Consider the following 14,533-nt stretch of genomic DNA (forward strand, 5'->3'; position numbering starts at 1 on the left):
GTGCGTTAATTGATTTTTTTTTCCTGTAATTTTCCATTAAGTCACATTAGCTATAGTTTTGCCCTAGTGTACCTCATTCGAATGAATTATGTTCTGTTGCCATTAATGCATTGTTTGATGAGGCAAATGTTAATTAAAATTTGAACACTGGTTGTAACACTGTTCAAGACTTATGAACAAGGTTTGCTTTCTGTACTAATGAAGAAAAAGTTTAGATATTGCTCCTTAATTAATCCATTTTATGGACTTAGTCCAAAATCATTCCTGACTTTAATTCATTTTGTGCAAACAGCACATTCCATGTGCAATGTGGGTCAATAAATCCCTTTTTGTTTAGTTTTAATCTGCTTACCCCAGTGTTTGCATTATTACTGTTGTTTTTAAGTCAAAGCAAGTAAAAAAAAAAGACTTGGATTTGTATAGCACCTTTCACGACCTCCGGACGTCTCCAAGCGCTTTACAACCAATGTAATGTAGGAAACGCAGCAGCTAATTTGCACACAAGCAAGCTCCCACAAACAGCAATATGATGACCAGATAATTTTTTGTTGTTGTGCTGATTGAGGGATAAATATCAGCCAGGACACCGTGTATAACTCCCCTGCTCTTCGAAATAGTGTCATGGGATCTTTTGCGTCCGCTTGAGAGAGCAGACGGGGCCTCGGTTTAACGTCTCATTCAAAAGATGCCATCTCCGACAGTGCTCCTTCAGCACTGCACTGGAGTGTCGGCTTAGATTTTATTTTGTGCTAGAAATTCCTGGAGTGAGACTTGAACCCATAACCTTATGACTCTGGCAAGAGTGCTACTCACTGAGCCACAGCTAACACTACAAAATAACAAAAGACTTTGAAAGATTTGGAACTTTGATGTTATAATGGTTCAGCAGAAACTGTTTTGCTGCAGGGCACCAACCTCGTACACCATGCACACGAAAAATAAGCCCCCAAATATTGTAATGACAATGTGCTGAAAACTGCAGCCTAACTAGTTTCGTTGATGGCAGGACTCTCTCATGAACAGAACACAGCGAAGATGAGGCTCTTAACCTTGATGGGTATGGCGGTAGAAAACAAGGAGATTTCCTTCGACACTCTCCAACAGGAACTTCAGATTACTGAAGATGATGTTGAAGCATTTGTTATCGATGGTAAGCAAACTGAACAATTCATAGTAGAATTTACTAATAAAAAATCGCTTCCATAATCTATTTGGGGGGTGCGGGGGAAGAGACTACAAATTTACTGATTTAAAAACTTTACAGTGACTAAAGCTGTAATAATACATGTTTTGAATGTAGTGTACTGCTAGCCCCAACCCCCTTCTCTGCATCCAGAGTTTTGTTGCCCTTTCTCTGGCATTCGCGTCAGCAAGTGAGGAGGCGAGCTGGATATTGGTATATTTCTAGTCCTGATACCTCAGTGAGCTGCTTGCTGATGGAAATATGGAACTTTCTCATTCAAGGTAGAGAAAATTAAACATAGACTTTTTCAAACAAAGTAATTCCCTGCCTGGCCTTTTCTCATTTTGATTCTCTAATGGATACATAATGGGGGGGGGAAATTGCGGTCGGAAAATTGCGGTCGGAGGCTTCCTCAGGACGAACGCCTCCGACCTAGAAAAAATCTACGAAAATATCTTGTCCCAGAGGAACGGATAATTCCGGTTGGAAGCCTTCATTCGCTGCACAGCGTACGGGGAAATGTCCTCCAGATATGTAATCATATCCTATGATCACTTGGGCCTGGACCACCAATCACTATCTAGTATTCTCATTGATAATAATGGGAACTCCATTTGTACGAGCTCCCATTACTATTAATGAGATTAACTCCCTAAAACAAGAAACACAGCATAATAAATTTAAAAAAATCTCATATTTAAAATTGAATGTAATTAAATGTTTTAGAATGTTTTTTTGAATGTGTTTTAATAAGGTTAAAAATAAACTTACCTTAATGGTCAGGATTTTTAATATACAAATAGAAACATAGAAAATAGGTGCAGGAGTAGGCCATTCAGCCCTTTGAGCTTGCACCGCCATTCAATAAGATCATGGCTGATCATTTCTTCAGTACTCCTTTCTTGCTTTCTCTCCATACCCCTTGATCCCCTTAACCATAAGGGCCATATCTAACTCCCTCTTGAATATATCCAGTGAACTGGCATCAACAACTCTCTGCGGCAGTGAATTCCACAGGATCATTAAATTACATTTTCCTATGTTTTAAAACTTTTATGCTGGTAAAAGTAAGCTAAAAGGGTTTGAAGGACATTGGTTGAGCAAATAGCCCAATCTCTGCCCTGTGGATGTCCTTCCTGCGCGGAAAAGCCAGTTCTCGGTGCATGCAAATCGGACGTAGAGAACCGGCTTTTGCGAGGCCTCGCCGGGTGCATGCGCACTTCGTACGCATCCGGAGGGGCCGCAATTTTTGAGACTATCCCTGGGAGGTGAGTTTGCCTGTCCCTCCTGGGCTTTTTGGGAGGGTAAACTGAAAAGGAATAGGTACTTCCGAGGCCGATCAAGCTTACGTCACAGATCACTCCTGAAACAGCTTTGATGTTTGTCCTCAGATGTTTCTCGGCTAGACTATTCTGATTGTGTTTAGGTGAGAAGGTGACTGCACAGAAATAATAGAAGTATCTTTTTAAAGTCTTTGAGGGCTGCAGAGGCATTCTGGAAGTAAAGAAAGACTTGCAGTTATATAGCGCCATTCATGACCACCGGATGTCCCAAAGCGCTTTACAAGTACTTTTTGAAGTGTAGTCAGAATTGTAATGTCGGAACCACAGGAGCCAATTTGGGTACAGCAAGATTCACAAACAGTGATGTGATAATGACCAGCTAATTTGTTCGTGATGTTGAGGAATAAATATTGACCAGGACACCTGGGATAACTCCCCTGTTCTTTGAAATTTTTGGATCTTTTATGCCCACCTGAGAGAGCAGACGGGGCCTCAGATTAACGTCTCATTGGAAAGATGGCACCTCCAACTGTGCAGCACTCCCTCAGTACTGCACTGGAGGCACGGCCTAGATTTTTGTGCTCCAGTGCCTGGAGTGGGACTTGAATCCACAGCCTTCTGACTCTGGCAAGTGTGCTACCCACTGAGCCACGATTGACACGAAACTAGAACGGCACTTATATTTCTTATTAGACAATACTGCAATATTTTATTTCATCTCTGATTTTACTTGCTAGCATCAAAAATTAGATATTTGCAAAGAAAAATGATAATGGTAATGTGATAGTTTTTCTTTAAAACCTGCAGATTCTTGAGGATTCCCAATTCTGGTTAAGAATTGTAATGCCCTAATAAATCAGCTAATTGCAGTTAGACAAGAACTAACCAAATGTCAAAAAATTCTTGTCATTGTTAAATTGATGGCAATTGACTTGGCAGTTAATAGCCAACATGTTATAAGAAAGAACAAAGCATTTCAGTCTGTATATTGCAGATGCACCATTTTAGTCTAGTGTTTCACAGTACAGGGTTCTACACTCAGTCCTTTATGTGAACGAAGGGCCTGTAGTTTTAATTTGTCTGTTTTTATATGGCATCATAAACACAGGATGTGTTTTGGTGGAGAAGAGGTTGTTCCATAAAGAGACAGGATATTGCTTTTAACAAGTTGGCAAGGAGTTTGTGAAATCCTTTATCTCAATGTCAAGTTGTTTTCCCAATTCTTTTTCCTTTCTCAAGTGTTTTAGTTAATTGTATTGCTTTGTTTTTAAAAGTTTTACATCGTAATTGTATAAAAATTAAATTGTGTTGTTTAAAATAAATCATTGGAAAGCATCACAACCTTATTTCTGAGTAACAAAATTTATCCAAAACTTTCAATTGGGCTTTTTAAATGATTTCTCTCTTTTTCCTGTGCCGAGTATACTCTGGGTGAAAGAGAGAATTTGCTTTTATATTGTGCCCGATTACATCTCTCAATCAGCGCAAAGAATGAATTAGATTTTTCAATTATGTGTAGTTTCAAACTACCCTTCACAAATGGAGGGGAGGATTTACATGAAATTTTCATTGAGTATCTTTTTCTACACGTGGAAAGCTTTTTTAATGAATCTAACCATGAAGGAGGCTTTAACGGCTGAGAATCCATTGTGCTGTATCTCACTGCTGTGAAAGTATGCTCCCCTTGAGGGTGAGCAATTCTAGACTATCGGAGCAGTGAGTCACAGACCTCGGGTAAGGATTCATCTCGAGTCACTTACACGGTTAATTTTATATAAAAAAAACAAACTGGTGTTTGGCTAGTTTACAGCATTAAAATGTCCTGTTTCCAATTCACTACCGTATTCACGAGTTGATTTTAAAAGATCCCAATATTTATGTTCCCATATCTGTTTTGAGGTACTTCATTTTTTTAAACTTAAGGCCAGGTTTAAAAAAAAAATTGTAAGCATTTTTGGTTTACTGTCTATTCTGTTTAATACCTTGAAATTCACAGCTGGTTTATATGCAAATGAATGTCAGATCTTCATAATTTCCAAAGTTAGTTGTACAAATCAAAAAGGTCTTGTTCAACGAAAACATTTTTACATTTTCCAGCTGTTCGGACGAAGATGGTCTACTGCAAAATTGATCAAACACAACGCAAAGTAGTTGTAAGGTAAGTCCATTTTAATCAAAACACGGTCAATCAATTCTGGTAAGACCAGAGATGTTCAACGTATGCGGTTACACCGAGTCCCTGCTGTATAAATGGTCACGGTTTGGCTAGCTGCATATCGGGAATCAGTCCTTGGTTACTAGTGGTCCCATTTCTTGTTTTTGTTCCTACACCGCAATATCTTGCTTCAGTCGCTATCTGTATGAATTCAAGCCAAGTCTACAGGAATGAGCTATATAAAACACAAGTCTGGTCTGTTTATGATGTGAACTAGCAGCATCTATTGGGTACAAGGTTCAAACTTTTTATACAACAAAAATTTGAGAAACTTTTAAGATCCACCCTTTGAAAAATGAGGACACTGGTGCTCACCTATGTGGAACTTGAACTGTGTTCCTCCTGTGTGTATACACAATCTCAAATACTCATTTTTAATATTTGATGTACACACCATCTACAGCTCAAGGTATATTTGTTTAGTCCATATCTAAACCATTACTTAAATTGCATTGTTTTTTGTGTAAGGCAAATACAGCAGCCATTACATGTATAGCAGGACCACCGGCAGCAATGAGGAATGACAAGTCGATTTTCTTTTGGCAGCGTTAGTCGATGGAGGAATGTTGACCACAACACCAAGCGACCTCCCTGCTTTTCCTTGAATTAGTGCCATGGGATCTTTAATGTCCACCAGAACAGGCAGACAGAGAGCCCTTAGGACAGTACCACTAAAAAATATAGTACTCCCTCAATACTCCACCAGAGTATCGGCACAGATTGTCATTGCCTTGGAAGTGTGAAAATTGCAGATTGATGTCCCAGGAGTCAAAGGTCTTGTTTACACTAGCTTGATTGATTTGAATGGCGTTTTACCCTAAATTGCTGATTGAAAGTAAACAGTATTTCAGAGTGTGTGTGCATCAATATAAACGGAATGAAACGGTTTAGCATAGTGATCCTAAAACAGGCTTTACTCTCGTAAACCTTTTGTTTTACATTTCCATAATGTGTTGTAATCAACACAATGTAGTTAACTGTTCGTCCCCTTCTCATTACAGTCACACCACACACAGAACCTTCGGTAAACAGCAATGGCAACAGTTGTACGACAGTCTTAACTCCTGGAAACAGAACTTGAACCAGGTGCGGAACAGCCTCCTCAGCATCTCCAACACTTGAAAAGTCCAATACCATGTCCGGACTTTCCAATTATTTCACTTTTAAGATCATTGTGGGAATTGAGTTTGTTTAAAAACTAAGCAGCTAATTGAGTAAAGATCATGGCTGTTGTTCTGGGGAATAATTTGTAGGTTCCAAGTATCTAATAAAAAAAACTATGCTTTACCTGTGTCTTTTTTTCTTGGTGTCTAGCAGTGCAGTGTGATCCTTAATGTTGTGTATAAAACTGTAACAAATCTAACTTACATCTGAAATCTTTAACCATAACACTAACGGGAGAACAATTGCCAAAAAAAAGTGAGTCTCCCAGAATTGTTTTGCTATTTGGGAGTTAAATCAGTGAAACATTAAGTTAGTGTTATCTTGATTGCATTCTCATCTGGGCTATCGTCGGCTTTCCTTTTTCGCGTGCTCTTGAACCGGTCCAAGCTGAGAAACCTCTCGATTTTGTTAATTTGTCCTTTAATGTTGAAATACTGGGAATCGCATTCGTCCTCAAACAGAAACTCTTCAGTGGTGGTTTTAGGCATGGGGTTAGATGTGGAAACCTCCGACAACCTGGGTGACTGAGGATTAAAGTAGGGTTGAGAGCAAGACTCTGTAAATGGTCCGTGGTGTTTCATCGAAGCAGGTGGATAAGGAATCTTGAAACTTTCAGTGGATGATGAACACAGTTTTTCCTAAATGTAACAAAGACATGTAATAAAAGTCATTAATAGCCTATTGTGAGAATCCTGGGCTTTACTCATAGATTTCAGCTGGCGATCTAGCATGGTTTTATTGCTTGAAGGTTTCTTTAAACGGTTGTACCAATCATCGTCAGAACTTAGAATTCTAGGTTTCTTAATGGGTTTATCTAGTCAACTAATAAGCCGGCACATACACAACTGACCTAATGGCTTGCTTCTGTGCCGTAAATTTCTATGATTCTATAAGCAGCAAAGGACACCATTTAGGGACTAAGTTGGACAACCTCCATATGCAGTGGGGGTGAGCTTCAGCACATCAAATTTAGTCTGATTTTGAGTGGGGAGCATCATCCACCATCCACACGTAACACAAAATTACAGCTGTACTGCCCACAATTGTCCAATGTGTCCGAGAGTCCCCAGCGGTACTGTGTCCTTGGAGAATCGGCCTCGAGTTAATGCAAACTTTTTTTTTTAAATTGCTTTGAAAGGAATTTGAGTTCAGTGTGTAATAGTACTTGGACACAGTACAAGAGAATGGCTTACCGTACTCACTTAAAAGTATAACTTAATTTGATTGAAAGTTTACTACATGTAAACGTGATGCAATTTTCAATTTGAAACAACTGCTTTTTAAAAGTCGGCAGCAGTAAAGGATTAAGAGAATTTCCAGCTCATGATTGAAATGGTTTACACTCTGTGAATGAAAAGTCCTAATTAATTTCACATAGTAAATCCATTTAACCAAATGGTCTACCTCGTCTAGATGGATATCTTTGGTGTGTTTTATGGTTTGAAATGTGACCTGTTGAATGAAGACATTTTGGGGGGGAGGGGGAGAAGAGGAGCGAGGTGGGGAGGAGAGCAAGCGGGGTTGGGGGGAGGGGAGGAGGAGAGCGAGCTGGGGGGGGGGGGAGGAGGAGAGCGAGCTTGGAGGGGAGGAGAGAGCTTGGGGGAGGGGAGAGGGAGGGGGAGGAGAGTGAGCGAGCTTGGGGGGGGGGGGGAGGGGGAGGTGAGCGAGCTTGGGGGGGGGGGGAGGGGGAAGGAGAGCGAGCGAACTTGGGGGGGAGGGGGAGGAGAGCGAGCGAACTTGGGGGGGAGGGGGAGGAGAGCGAGCGAACTTGGGGGGGAGGGGGAGGAGAGCGAGCGAACTTGGGGGGGAGGGGGAGGAGAGCGAGCGAACTTGGGGGGGAGGGGGAGGAGAGTGAGCGAGCTTGGGGGGGAGGGGGAGGAGAGCGAGCGAGCTTGAGGGGGAGGAGAGCGAGCGAGCTTGGGGGGGGGGGAGGAGAGCGAGCGAGCTGGGGGGGGAGGAGAGCGAGCGAGCTTGGGGGGGGGAGAGCGAGCGAGCTTGGGGGGGGGAGGAGAGCGAGCGAGCTTGGGGGGGAGGGGGGAAGGAGAGCGAGCTTGGGGGGGAGGGGGGAAGGAGAGCGAGCTTGGGGGGGAGGGGGGAAGGAGAGCAAGCTTGGGGGGGGGGGGAGAAGGAGAGCGAGCGAGCTTGGGGGGAGAAGGAGAGCGAGCGAGCTTGGGGGGAGAAGGAGAGCGAGCGAGCTTGGGGGGGGGGGGGGAGGAGAGCGAGCGAGCTTGGGGGGGGGGAGGAGAGCGAGCGAGCTTGGGGGGGGGAGGAGAGCGAGCGAGCTTGGGGGGGGGAGGAGAGCGAGCGAGCTTGCGGGGGGGGGAGGAGAGCGAGCGAGCTTGGGGGGGGGGAGGAGAGCGAGCTTGGAGGGGGGGGAGAAGGAGAGCGAGCGAGCTTGGGGGGGGAAGGAGAGCGAGCGAGCTTGGAGGGGGGGGAGAAGGAGAGCGAGCGAGCTTGGGGGGGGGGGGGAGGAGAGCGAGCGAGCTTGCGGGGGGGGGGAGGAGAGCGAGCGAGCTTGGGGGGGAGGGGGAAGGAGAGCGAGCTTGGGGGGGAGGGGGAAGGAGAGCGAGCTTGGGGGGGGGGAGGAGAGCGAGCGAGCTTGGGGGGGAGAGGGAGGAGAGCGAGCGAGCTTGAGGGGGAGGAGAGCGAGCGAGCTTGGGGGAGGGGGAGGAGAGCGAGCGAGCTTGAGGGGGAGGAGAGCGAGCGAGCTGGGGGGGGGGGGAGGAGAGCGAGCGAGCTTGGGGGGGAGGAGAGCGAGCGAGCTTGGGGGGGAGGAGAGCGAGCGAGCTTGGGGGGGGGGAGGAGGAGAGCGAGCTTGGAGGGGGGGAGAAGGAGAACGAGCGAGCTTGGGGGGGGGAGGAGGAGAGCGAGCTTGGAGGGGGGGAGAAGGAGAGCGAGCGAGCTTGGGGGGGGGGAGGAGAGCGAGCTTGGAGGGGGGGAGAAGGAGAGCGAGCGAGCTTGGGGGGGGGGGGGAGAGCGAGCGAGCTTGGGGGGGGGGGGAGGGGAGCGAGCGAGCTTGGAGGGGGGGGAGAAGGAGAGCGAGCGAGCTTGGGGGGGGGAGGAGAGCGAGCGAGCTTGGAGGGGGGGGGAGAAGGAGAGCGAGCGAGCTTGGAGGGGGGGGGAGAAGGAGAGCGAGCGAGCTTGGAGGGGGGGGAGAAGGAGAGCGAGCGAGCTTGGGGGGGGGGGAGGAGAGCGAGCGAGCTTGCGGGGGGGGAGGAGAGCGAGCGAGCTTGGGGGGGAGGGGGAAGGAGAGCGAGCTTGGGGGGGAGGGGGAAGGAGAGCGAGCTTGGGGGGGGGGAGGAGAGCGAGCGAGCTTGGGGGGGAGAGGGAGGAGAGCGAGCGAGCTTGAGGGGGAGGAGAGCGAGCGAGCTTGGGGGAGGGGGAGGAGAGCGAGCGAGCTTGAGGGGGAGGAGAGCGAGCGAGCTGGGGGGGGGGGAGGAGAGCGAGCGAGCTTGGGGGGGAGGAGAGCGAGCGAGCTTGGGGGGGAGGAGAGCGAGCGAGCTTGGGAGGGGGGAGGAGAGCGAGCGAGCTTGGGGGGGGGGAGGAGGAGAGCGAGCTTGGAGGGGGGGAGAAGGAGAACGAGCGAGCTTGGGGGGGGGAGGAGGAGAGCGAGCTTGGAGGGGGGGAGAAGGAGAGCGAGCTTGGAGGGGGGGAGAAGGAGAGCGAGCGAGCTTGGGGGGGGGGAGGAGAGCGAGCTTGGAGGGGGGGAGAAGGAGAGCGAGCGAGCTTGGGGGGGGGGGGGAGAGCGAGCGAGCTTGGGGGGGGGGGAGGAGAGCGAGCGAGCTTGGGGGGGGGGAGGGGAGCGAGCGAGCTTGGGGGGGGGGGAGGGGAGCGAGCGAGCTTGGGGGGGCGGGGGGAGGGAGAGGGGAGCGAGCGAGCTTGGGGGGGAGGGGGAGGAGAGCGAGCGAGCTTGGGGGGGGGGGGGGAGGAGAGCGAGCGAGCTTGGGGGGGGGGAGGAGAGCGAGCGAGCTTGGGGGGGGGGAGGAGAGCGAGCGAGCTTGGGGGGGGGGGAGGAGAGCGAGCGAGCTTGGGGGGGGGGGAGGAGAGCGAGCGAGCTTGGGGGGAGGAGAGCGAGCGAGCTTGGGAGGGGGGAGGAGAGCGAGCGAGCTTGGAGGGGGGGAGAAGGAGAACGAGCGAGCTTGGGGGGGGGAGGAGGAGAGCGAGCTTGGAGGGGGGGAGAAGGAGAGCGAGCGAGCTTGGGGGGGGGAGGAGAGCGAGCTTGGAGGGGGGGAGAAGGAGAGCGAGCGAGCTTGGGGGGGGGGGGGAGAGCGAGCGAGCTTGGGGGGGGGGGGAGGAGAGCGAGCGAGCTTGGGGGGGGAGGGGAGCGAGCGAGCTTGGGGGGGCGGGGGGAGGGAGAGGGGAGCGAGCGAGCTTGGGGGGGCGGGGGGAGGGGGAGGAGAGCGAGCGAGCTTGGGGGGGGCGGGGAGGAGAGCGAGCGAGCTTGGGGGGGGGAGGAGAGCGAGCGAGCTTGGGGGGGGGGGGAGGAGAGCGAGCGAGCTTGGGGGGGGGGGGAGGAGAGCGAGCGAGCTTGGGGGGGGGGAGGAGAGCGAGCGAGCTTGGGGGGGGGGGAGGAGAGCGAGCGAGCTTGGGGGGGGGGGAGGAGAGCGAGCGAGCTTGGGGGGGGGGAGGAGAGCGAGCGAGCTTGGGGGGGGGGAGAGCGAGCGAGCATGAGGGGGGGAGGAGAGCGAGCTTGGGGGGGGGAGGAGAGCGAGCGTGCTTTGGGGGGGGGGGGGAGGGGAGCGAGCGAGCTTGGGGGGGCGGGGGAGGGAGAGGGGAGCGAGCGAGCTTGAGGGGGCGGGGGGAGGGAGAGGGGAGCGAGCGAGCTTGAGGGGGCGGGGGGAGGGGGAGGAGAGCGAGCGAGCTTGGGGGGGGGGGAGGGGAGCGAGCGAGCTTGGGGGGGCGGGGGGAGGGAGAGGGGAGCGAGCGAGCTTGAGGGGGCGGGGGGAGGGAGAGGGGAGCGAGCGAGCTTGAGGGGGCGGGGGAGGGGGAGGAGAGCGAGCGAGCTTTGGGGGGGGGGAGGAGAGCGAGCATGGGGGGGGGAGGAGAGCGAGCTTGGGGGGGGGAGGAGAGCGAGCGAGCTTGGGGGGGGAGGAGAGCGAGCGAGCTTGGGGGGGGGAGGAGGGGGAAGGAGAGCGAGCTTGAGGGGGGAAGGAGAGCGAGCGAGCTTGGGGGGGGAGGAGAGCGAGCGAGCTTGGGGGGGGGAGGAGAGCGAGCGAGCTTGGGGGGGGGAGGGGGAGGAGAGCGAGCGAGCTTGGGGGGGGGGAGGGGGAGGAGAGCGAGCGAGCTTGGGGGGGGGAGCGGGAGGAGAGCGAGCGAGCTTGGGGGGGAGGGGGAGGAGAGCGAGCGAGCTTGGGGAGGGGGAGGAGAGCGAGCGAGCTTGGGGGGGGGAGGAGAGCGAGCTTGGGGGGGGGGAGGGGGAGGAGAGCGAGCTTGGGGGGGGGGGAGGGGGAGGAGAGCGAGCTTGGGGGGGGGGAGGGGGAGGAGAGCGAGCTTGGGGGGGGGGAGGGGGAGGAGAGCGAGCTTGGGGGGGGGGGAGGGGGAGGAGAGCGAGCTTGGGGGGGGGGAGGGGGAGGAGAGCGAGCTTGGGGGGGGGAGGGGGAGGAGAGCGAGCTTGGGGGGGGGGAGGGGGAGGAGAGCGAGCTTGGGGGGGGGGGAGGAGAGCGAGCTTGGGGGGGGAGGGGGAGGGGGAGGAGAGCGAGCTTGGGGGGGGGGGGGGGGGAGGAGAGCGAGCTTGGGGGGGGGGGAGGGGGATGAGAGCGAGCTTGGGGGGGGGGGGGGAGGGGGATGAGAGCGAGCTTGGGGGGGGGGGGAGGGGGAGGAGAGCGAGCTTGGGGGGGGGAGGGGGAGGGGAGCGAGCTTGGGGGGGAGGGGGAGGAGAGCGAGCTTGGGGGGGGAAGGAGAGCGAGCGAGCTTGGGGGGGGAGGAGGGGGAGGAGAGCGAGCGAGCTTGGGGGGGGGAGGAAGGGGGAAGGGAAGCGAGCTTGAGGGGGGAAGGAGAGCGAGCTTGAGGGGGGAAGGAGAGCGAGCGAGCTTGAGGGGGGAAGGAGAGCGAGCGAGCTTGGGGGGGGGGAGGCGAGCGAGCGAGCTTGGGGGGGGGGGAGGAGAGCGAGCGAGCTTGGGGGGGGGGAGGAGAGCGAGCGAGCGAGCTTGGGGGGGGGGGAGGAGAGCGAGCGAGCGAGCTTGGGGGGGGGAGGAGAGCGAGCGAGCGAGCTTGGGGGGGGGGGGGAGGAGAGCGAGCGAGCGAGCTTGGGGGGGGGAGGGGGAGGAGAGCGAGCCTGGGGGGGAGGGGGAAGAGGGGGAGGAGAGCGAGCTTGGGGGGGGGGGGGAAGAGGGGGAGGAGAGCGAGCTTGGGGGGGGGGGGGGGAAGAGGGGGAGGAGAGCGAGCTTGGGGGGGGGGGGGGAGAGGGGGAGGAGAGCGAGCTTGGGGGGGGGGGAGGGGTAGGAGATCGAGCTTGGGGGGGGGGGAGGGGGAGGAGAGCGAGCTTGGGGGGAGGGGGAGGAGAGCGAGCTTGGGGGGGGGGGAGAGCGAGCTTGGGGGGGAGGAGAGCGAGCGAGCTTGGGGGGGGGGAGGGGGAGGAGAGCGAGCGAGCTTGGGGGGGGGGGAGTGAGCGAGCTTGGGGGGGGGAGGGGGAGGAGAGAGAGCGAGCGAGCTTGGGGGGGGGGAGGGGGAGGAGAGAGAGAGAGCTTGGGGGGGGAGGGGGAAGAGAGAGAGAGCGAGCTTGGGGGGGGGGGGGAGGGGGAGGAGAGAGAGCGAGCTTGGGGGGGGAGGGGGAGGAGAGAGAGAGAGAGCGAGCTTGGGGGGGGGGAGGGGGAGGAGAGAGCGAGCTTGGGGGGGGGGAGGGGGAGGAGAGAGCGAGCTTGGGGGGGGGAGGGGGAGGAGAGAGAGAGAGCTTGGGGGGGGGGGGGGAGGGGGAGGAGAGAGAGAGAGAGAGCGCTTGGGGGGGGGGGGAGGGGGAGAGAGAGAGAGAGAGAGAGCTTGGGGGGGGGAGGAGAGAGAGCGAACGAGCTTGGGGGGGGGGAGGCGAGCGAGCTTGGGGGGGGGAGGCGAGCGAGCTTGGGGGGGGGGAGGGGGAGGAGAGCGAGTGAGCTTGGGGGGGGGGGGAGGGGGATGAGAGCGAGCTGGGGGGGGGGGAGAGGGGAGGAGAGCGAGCTTGGGGGGAGGAGAGCGAGCTTGGGGGGAGTAGGGGGGGGGGGGGAGAGCGAGCTTGGGGGGGGGAGAGCGAGCTTGGGGGGGGGGAGGGGGAGGAGAGCGAGCGTGGGGGAGGGGGGGGGAGAAAGAGAGAAGAGCTTGGGTGGGTGGGGAGAGAGAAGAGCTTGGGTGGGTGGGGAGAGAGAAGAGCTTGGGTGGGGGGAGAGAGAAGAGCTTGGGGGAGCGCGGGAAGAAAAAGAGCTGGGGGAGGGCGACGGAAGAGGGGGGGGTGAACGCAGGAAGAAAGAGCGAGCTTGCGGGGGGGGTAGGAGGGGGAAGGAGAGCGAGCTTGAGGGGGGAAGGAGAGCGAGCGAGCTTGGGGGGGGGGGGAGGAGAGCGAGCTTGGGGGGGGGGAGGGGGAGGAGAGCGAGCGAGCTTGGGGGGGGGAGGGGGAGGAGAGCGAGCGAGCTTGGGGGGGGGAGGGGGAGGAGAGTGAGCGAGCTTGGGTGGGGGGAGGGGGAGGAGAGCGAGCGAGCTTGGGGGGGGGGAGGGGGAGGAGAGCGAGCGAGCTTGGGGGGGGGGGAGGGGGAGGAGAGCGAGCGAGCTTGGGGGGGGGGGAGGAGAGCGAGCGAGCTTGGGGGGGGGAGGAGAGCGAGCGAGCTTGGGGGGGGGAGGAGAGCGAGCGAGCTTGGGGGGGGGGAGGAGAGCGAGCGAGCTTGGGGGGGGGGGGGAGGAGAGCGAGCGAGCTTGGGGGGGGGGAGGAGAGCGAGCGAGCTTGGCGGGGGGGAGGAGAGCGAGCTTGGGGGGGGAGGAGAGCGAGCGAGCTTGGGGGGGGAGGAGAGCGAGCGAGCTTGGGGGGGGGGGGGCGGAGGAGAGCGAGCGAGCTTGGGGGGGGGGGCGGAGGAGAGCGAGCGAGCTTGGGGGGGGGGGGAGGAGAGCGAGCGAGCTTGGGGGGGGGGGAGGAGAGCGAGCGAGCTTGGGGGGGGGGGGAGGAGAGCGAGCGAGCTTGGGGGGGGGGGAGGAGAGCGAGCGAGCTTGGGGGGGGGGAGGAGAGCGAGCGAGCTTGGCGGGGGGGAGGAGAGCGAGCTTGGGGGGGAGGAGAACGAGCGAGCTTGGGGGGGGGGGGCGGAGGAGAGCGAGCGAGCTTGGGGGGGGGGCGGAGGAGAGCGAGCGAGCTTGGGGGGGGGGAGGAGAGCGAGCGAGCTTGGGGGGGGAGGAGAGCGAGCGAGCTTGGGGGGGGGGAGGAGAGCGAGCGAGCTTGGGGGGGAGGAGAGCGAGCGAGCTTGGGTGGGGAGGAGAGCTAGCGAGCTTGGGGGGGGGGGGAGGGAGGAGAGCGAGCGAGCTTGGGGGGGGAGGAGAGCGAGCGAGCTTGGGGGGGGGGAGGAGGGGGAAGGAGAGCGAGCTTGGGGGGGAGGGGGAGGAGAGGGAAGGAGAGCGAGCTTGGGGGGGAGAGGGAAGGAGAGCGAGCTTGGGGGGGAGGGGGAGGAGAGCGAGCTGGGGGTGGGGGAGGAGAGCGGGGGAGGGGGAGGAGAGCGAGCGAGCTTGGGGGGGGGGGGGGGG

At 56.2% G+C, this 14,533-nt stretch overlaps 2 protein-coding genes across 11 annotated transcripts in view; one reads left to right on the forward strand and one right to left on the reverse strand.

Moving 5' to 3' along the window:
• Positions 1-5,968, forward strand: part of eif3m (eukaryotic translation initiation factor 3, subunit M) — a 55,651-nt gene extending 49,683 nt beyond the window's left edge. The window contains exons 9-11 of the mRNA XM_070899546.1: positions 1,007-1,150; positions 4,564-4,624; positions 5,683-5,968. Coding sequence (XP_070755647.1) covers positions 1,007-1,150; positions 4,564-4,624; positions 5,683-5,803 — 326 coding nt within the window. The 3' untranslated portion in view covers positions 5,804-5,968. The remainder of the gene's footprint in view (positions 1-1,006; positions 1,151-4,563; positions 4,625-5,682) is intronic.
• The window catches only part of ccdc73 (coiled-coil domain containing 73), a 254,155-nt gene continuing 244,239 nt past the window's right edge, over positions 4,618-14,533 (reverse strand). For 8 of the 10 annotated variants that reach the window (XM_070899541.1, XM_070899540.1, XM_070899536.1 and 5 more), the window contains one exon: positions 4,618-6,483. In XM_070899541.1, coding sequence (XP_070755642.1) covers positions 6,151-6,483 — 333 coding nt within the window. In that variant the 3' untranslated portion in view covers positions 4,618-6,150. The remainder of the gene's footprint in view (positions 6,484-14,533) is intronic. The other 2 variants (XR_011596610.1, XR_011596609.1) reach the window with 2 other exon arrangements.

This window comes from Pristiophorus japonicus, chromosome 14, assembly GCF_044704955.1.
Source record: "Pristiophorus japonicus isolate sPriJap1 chromosome 14, sPriJap1.hap1, whole genome shotgun sequence".
Classification (NCBI taxonomy): Eukaryota; Metazoa; Chordata; class Chondrichthyes; family Pristiophoridae; genus Pristiophorus; species Pristiophorus japonicus.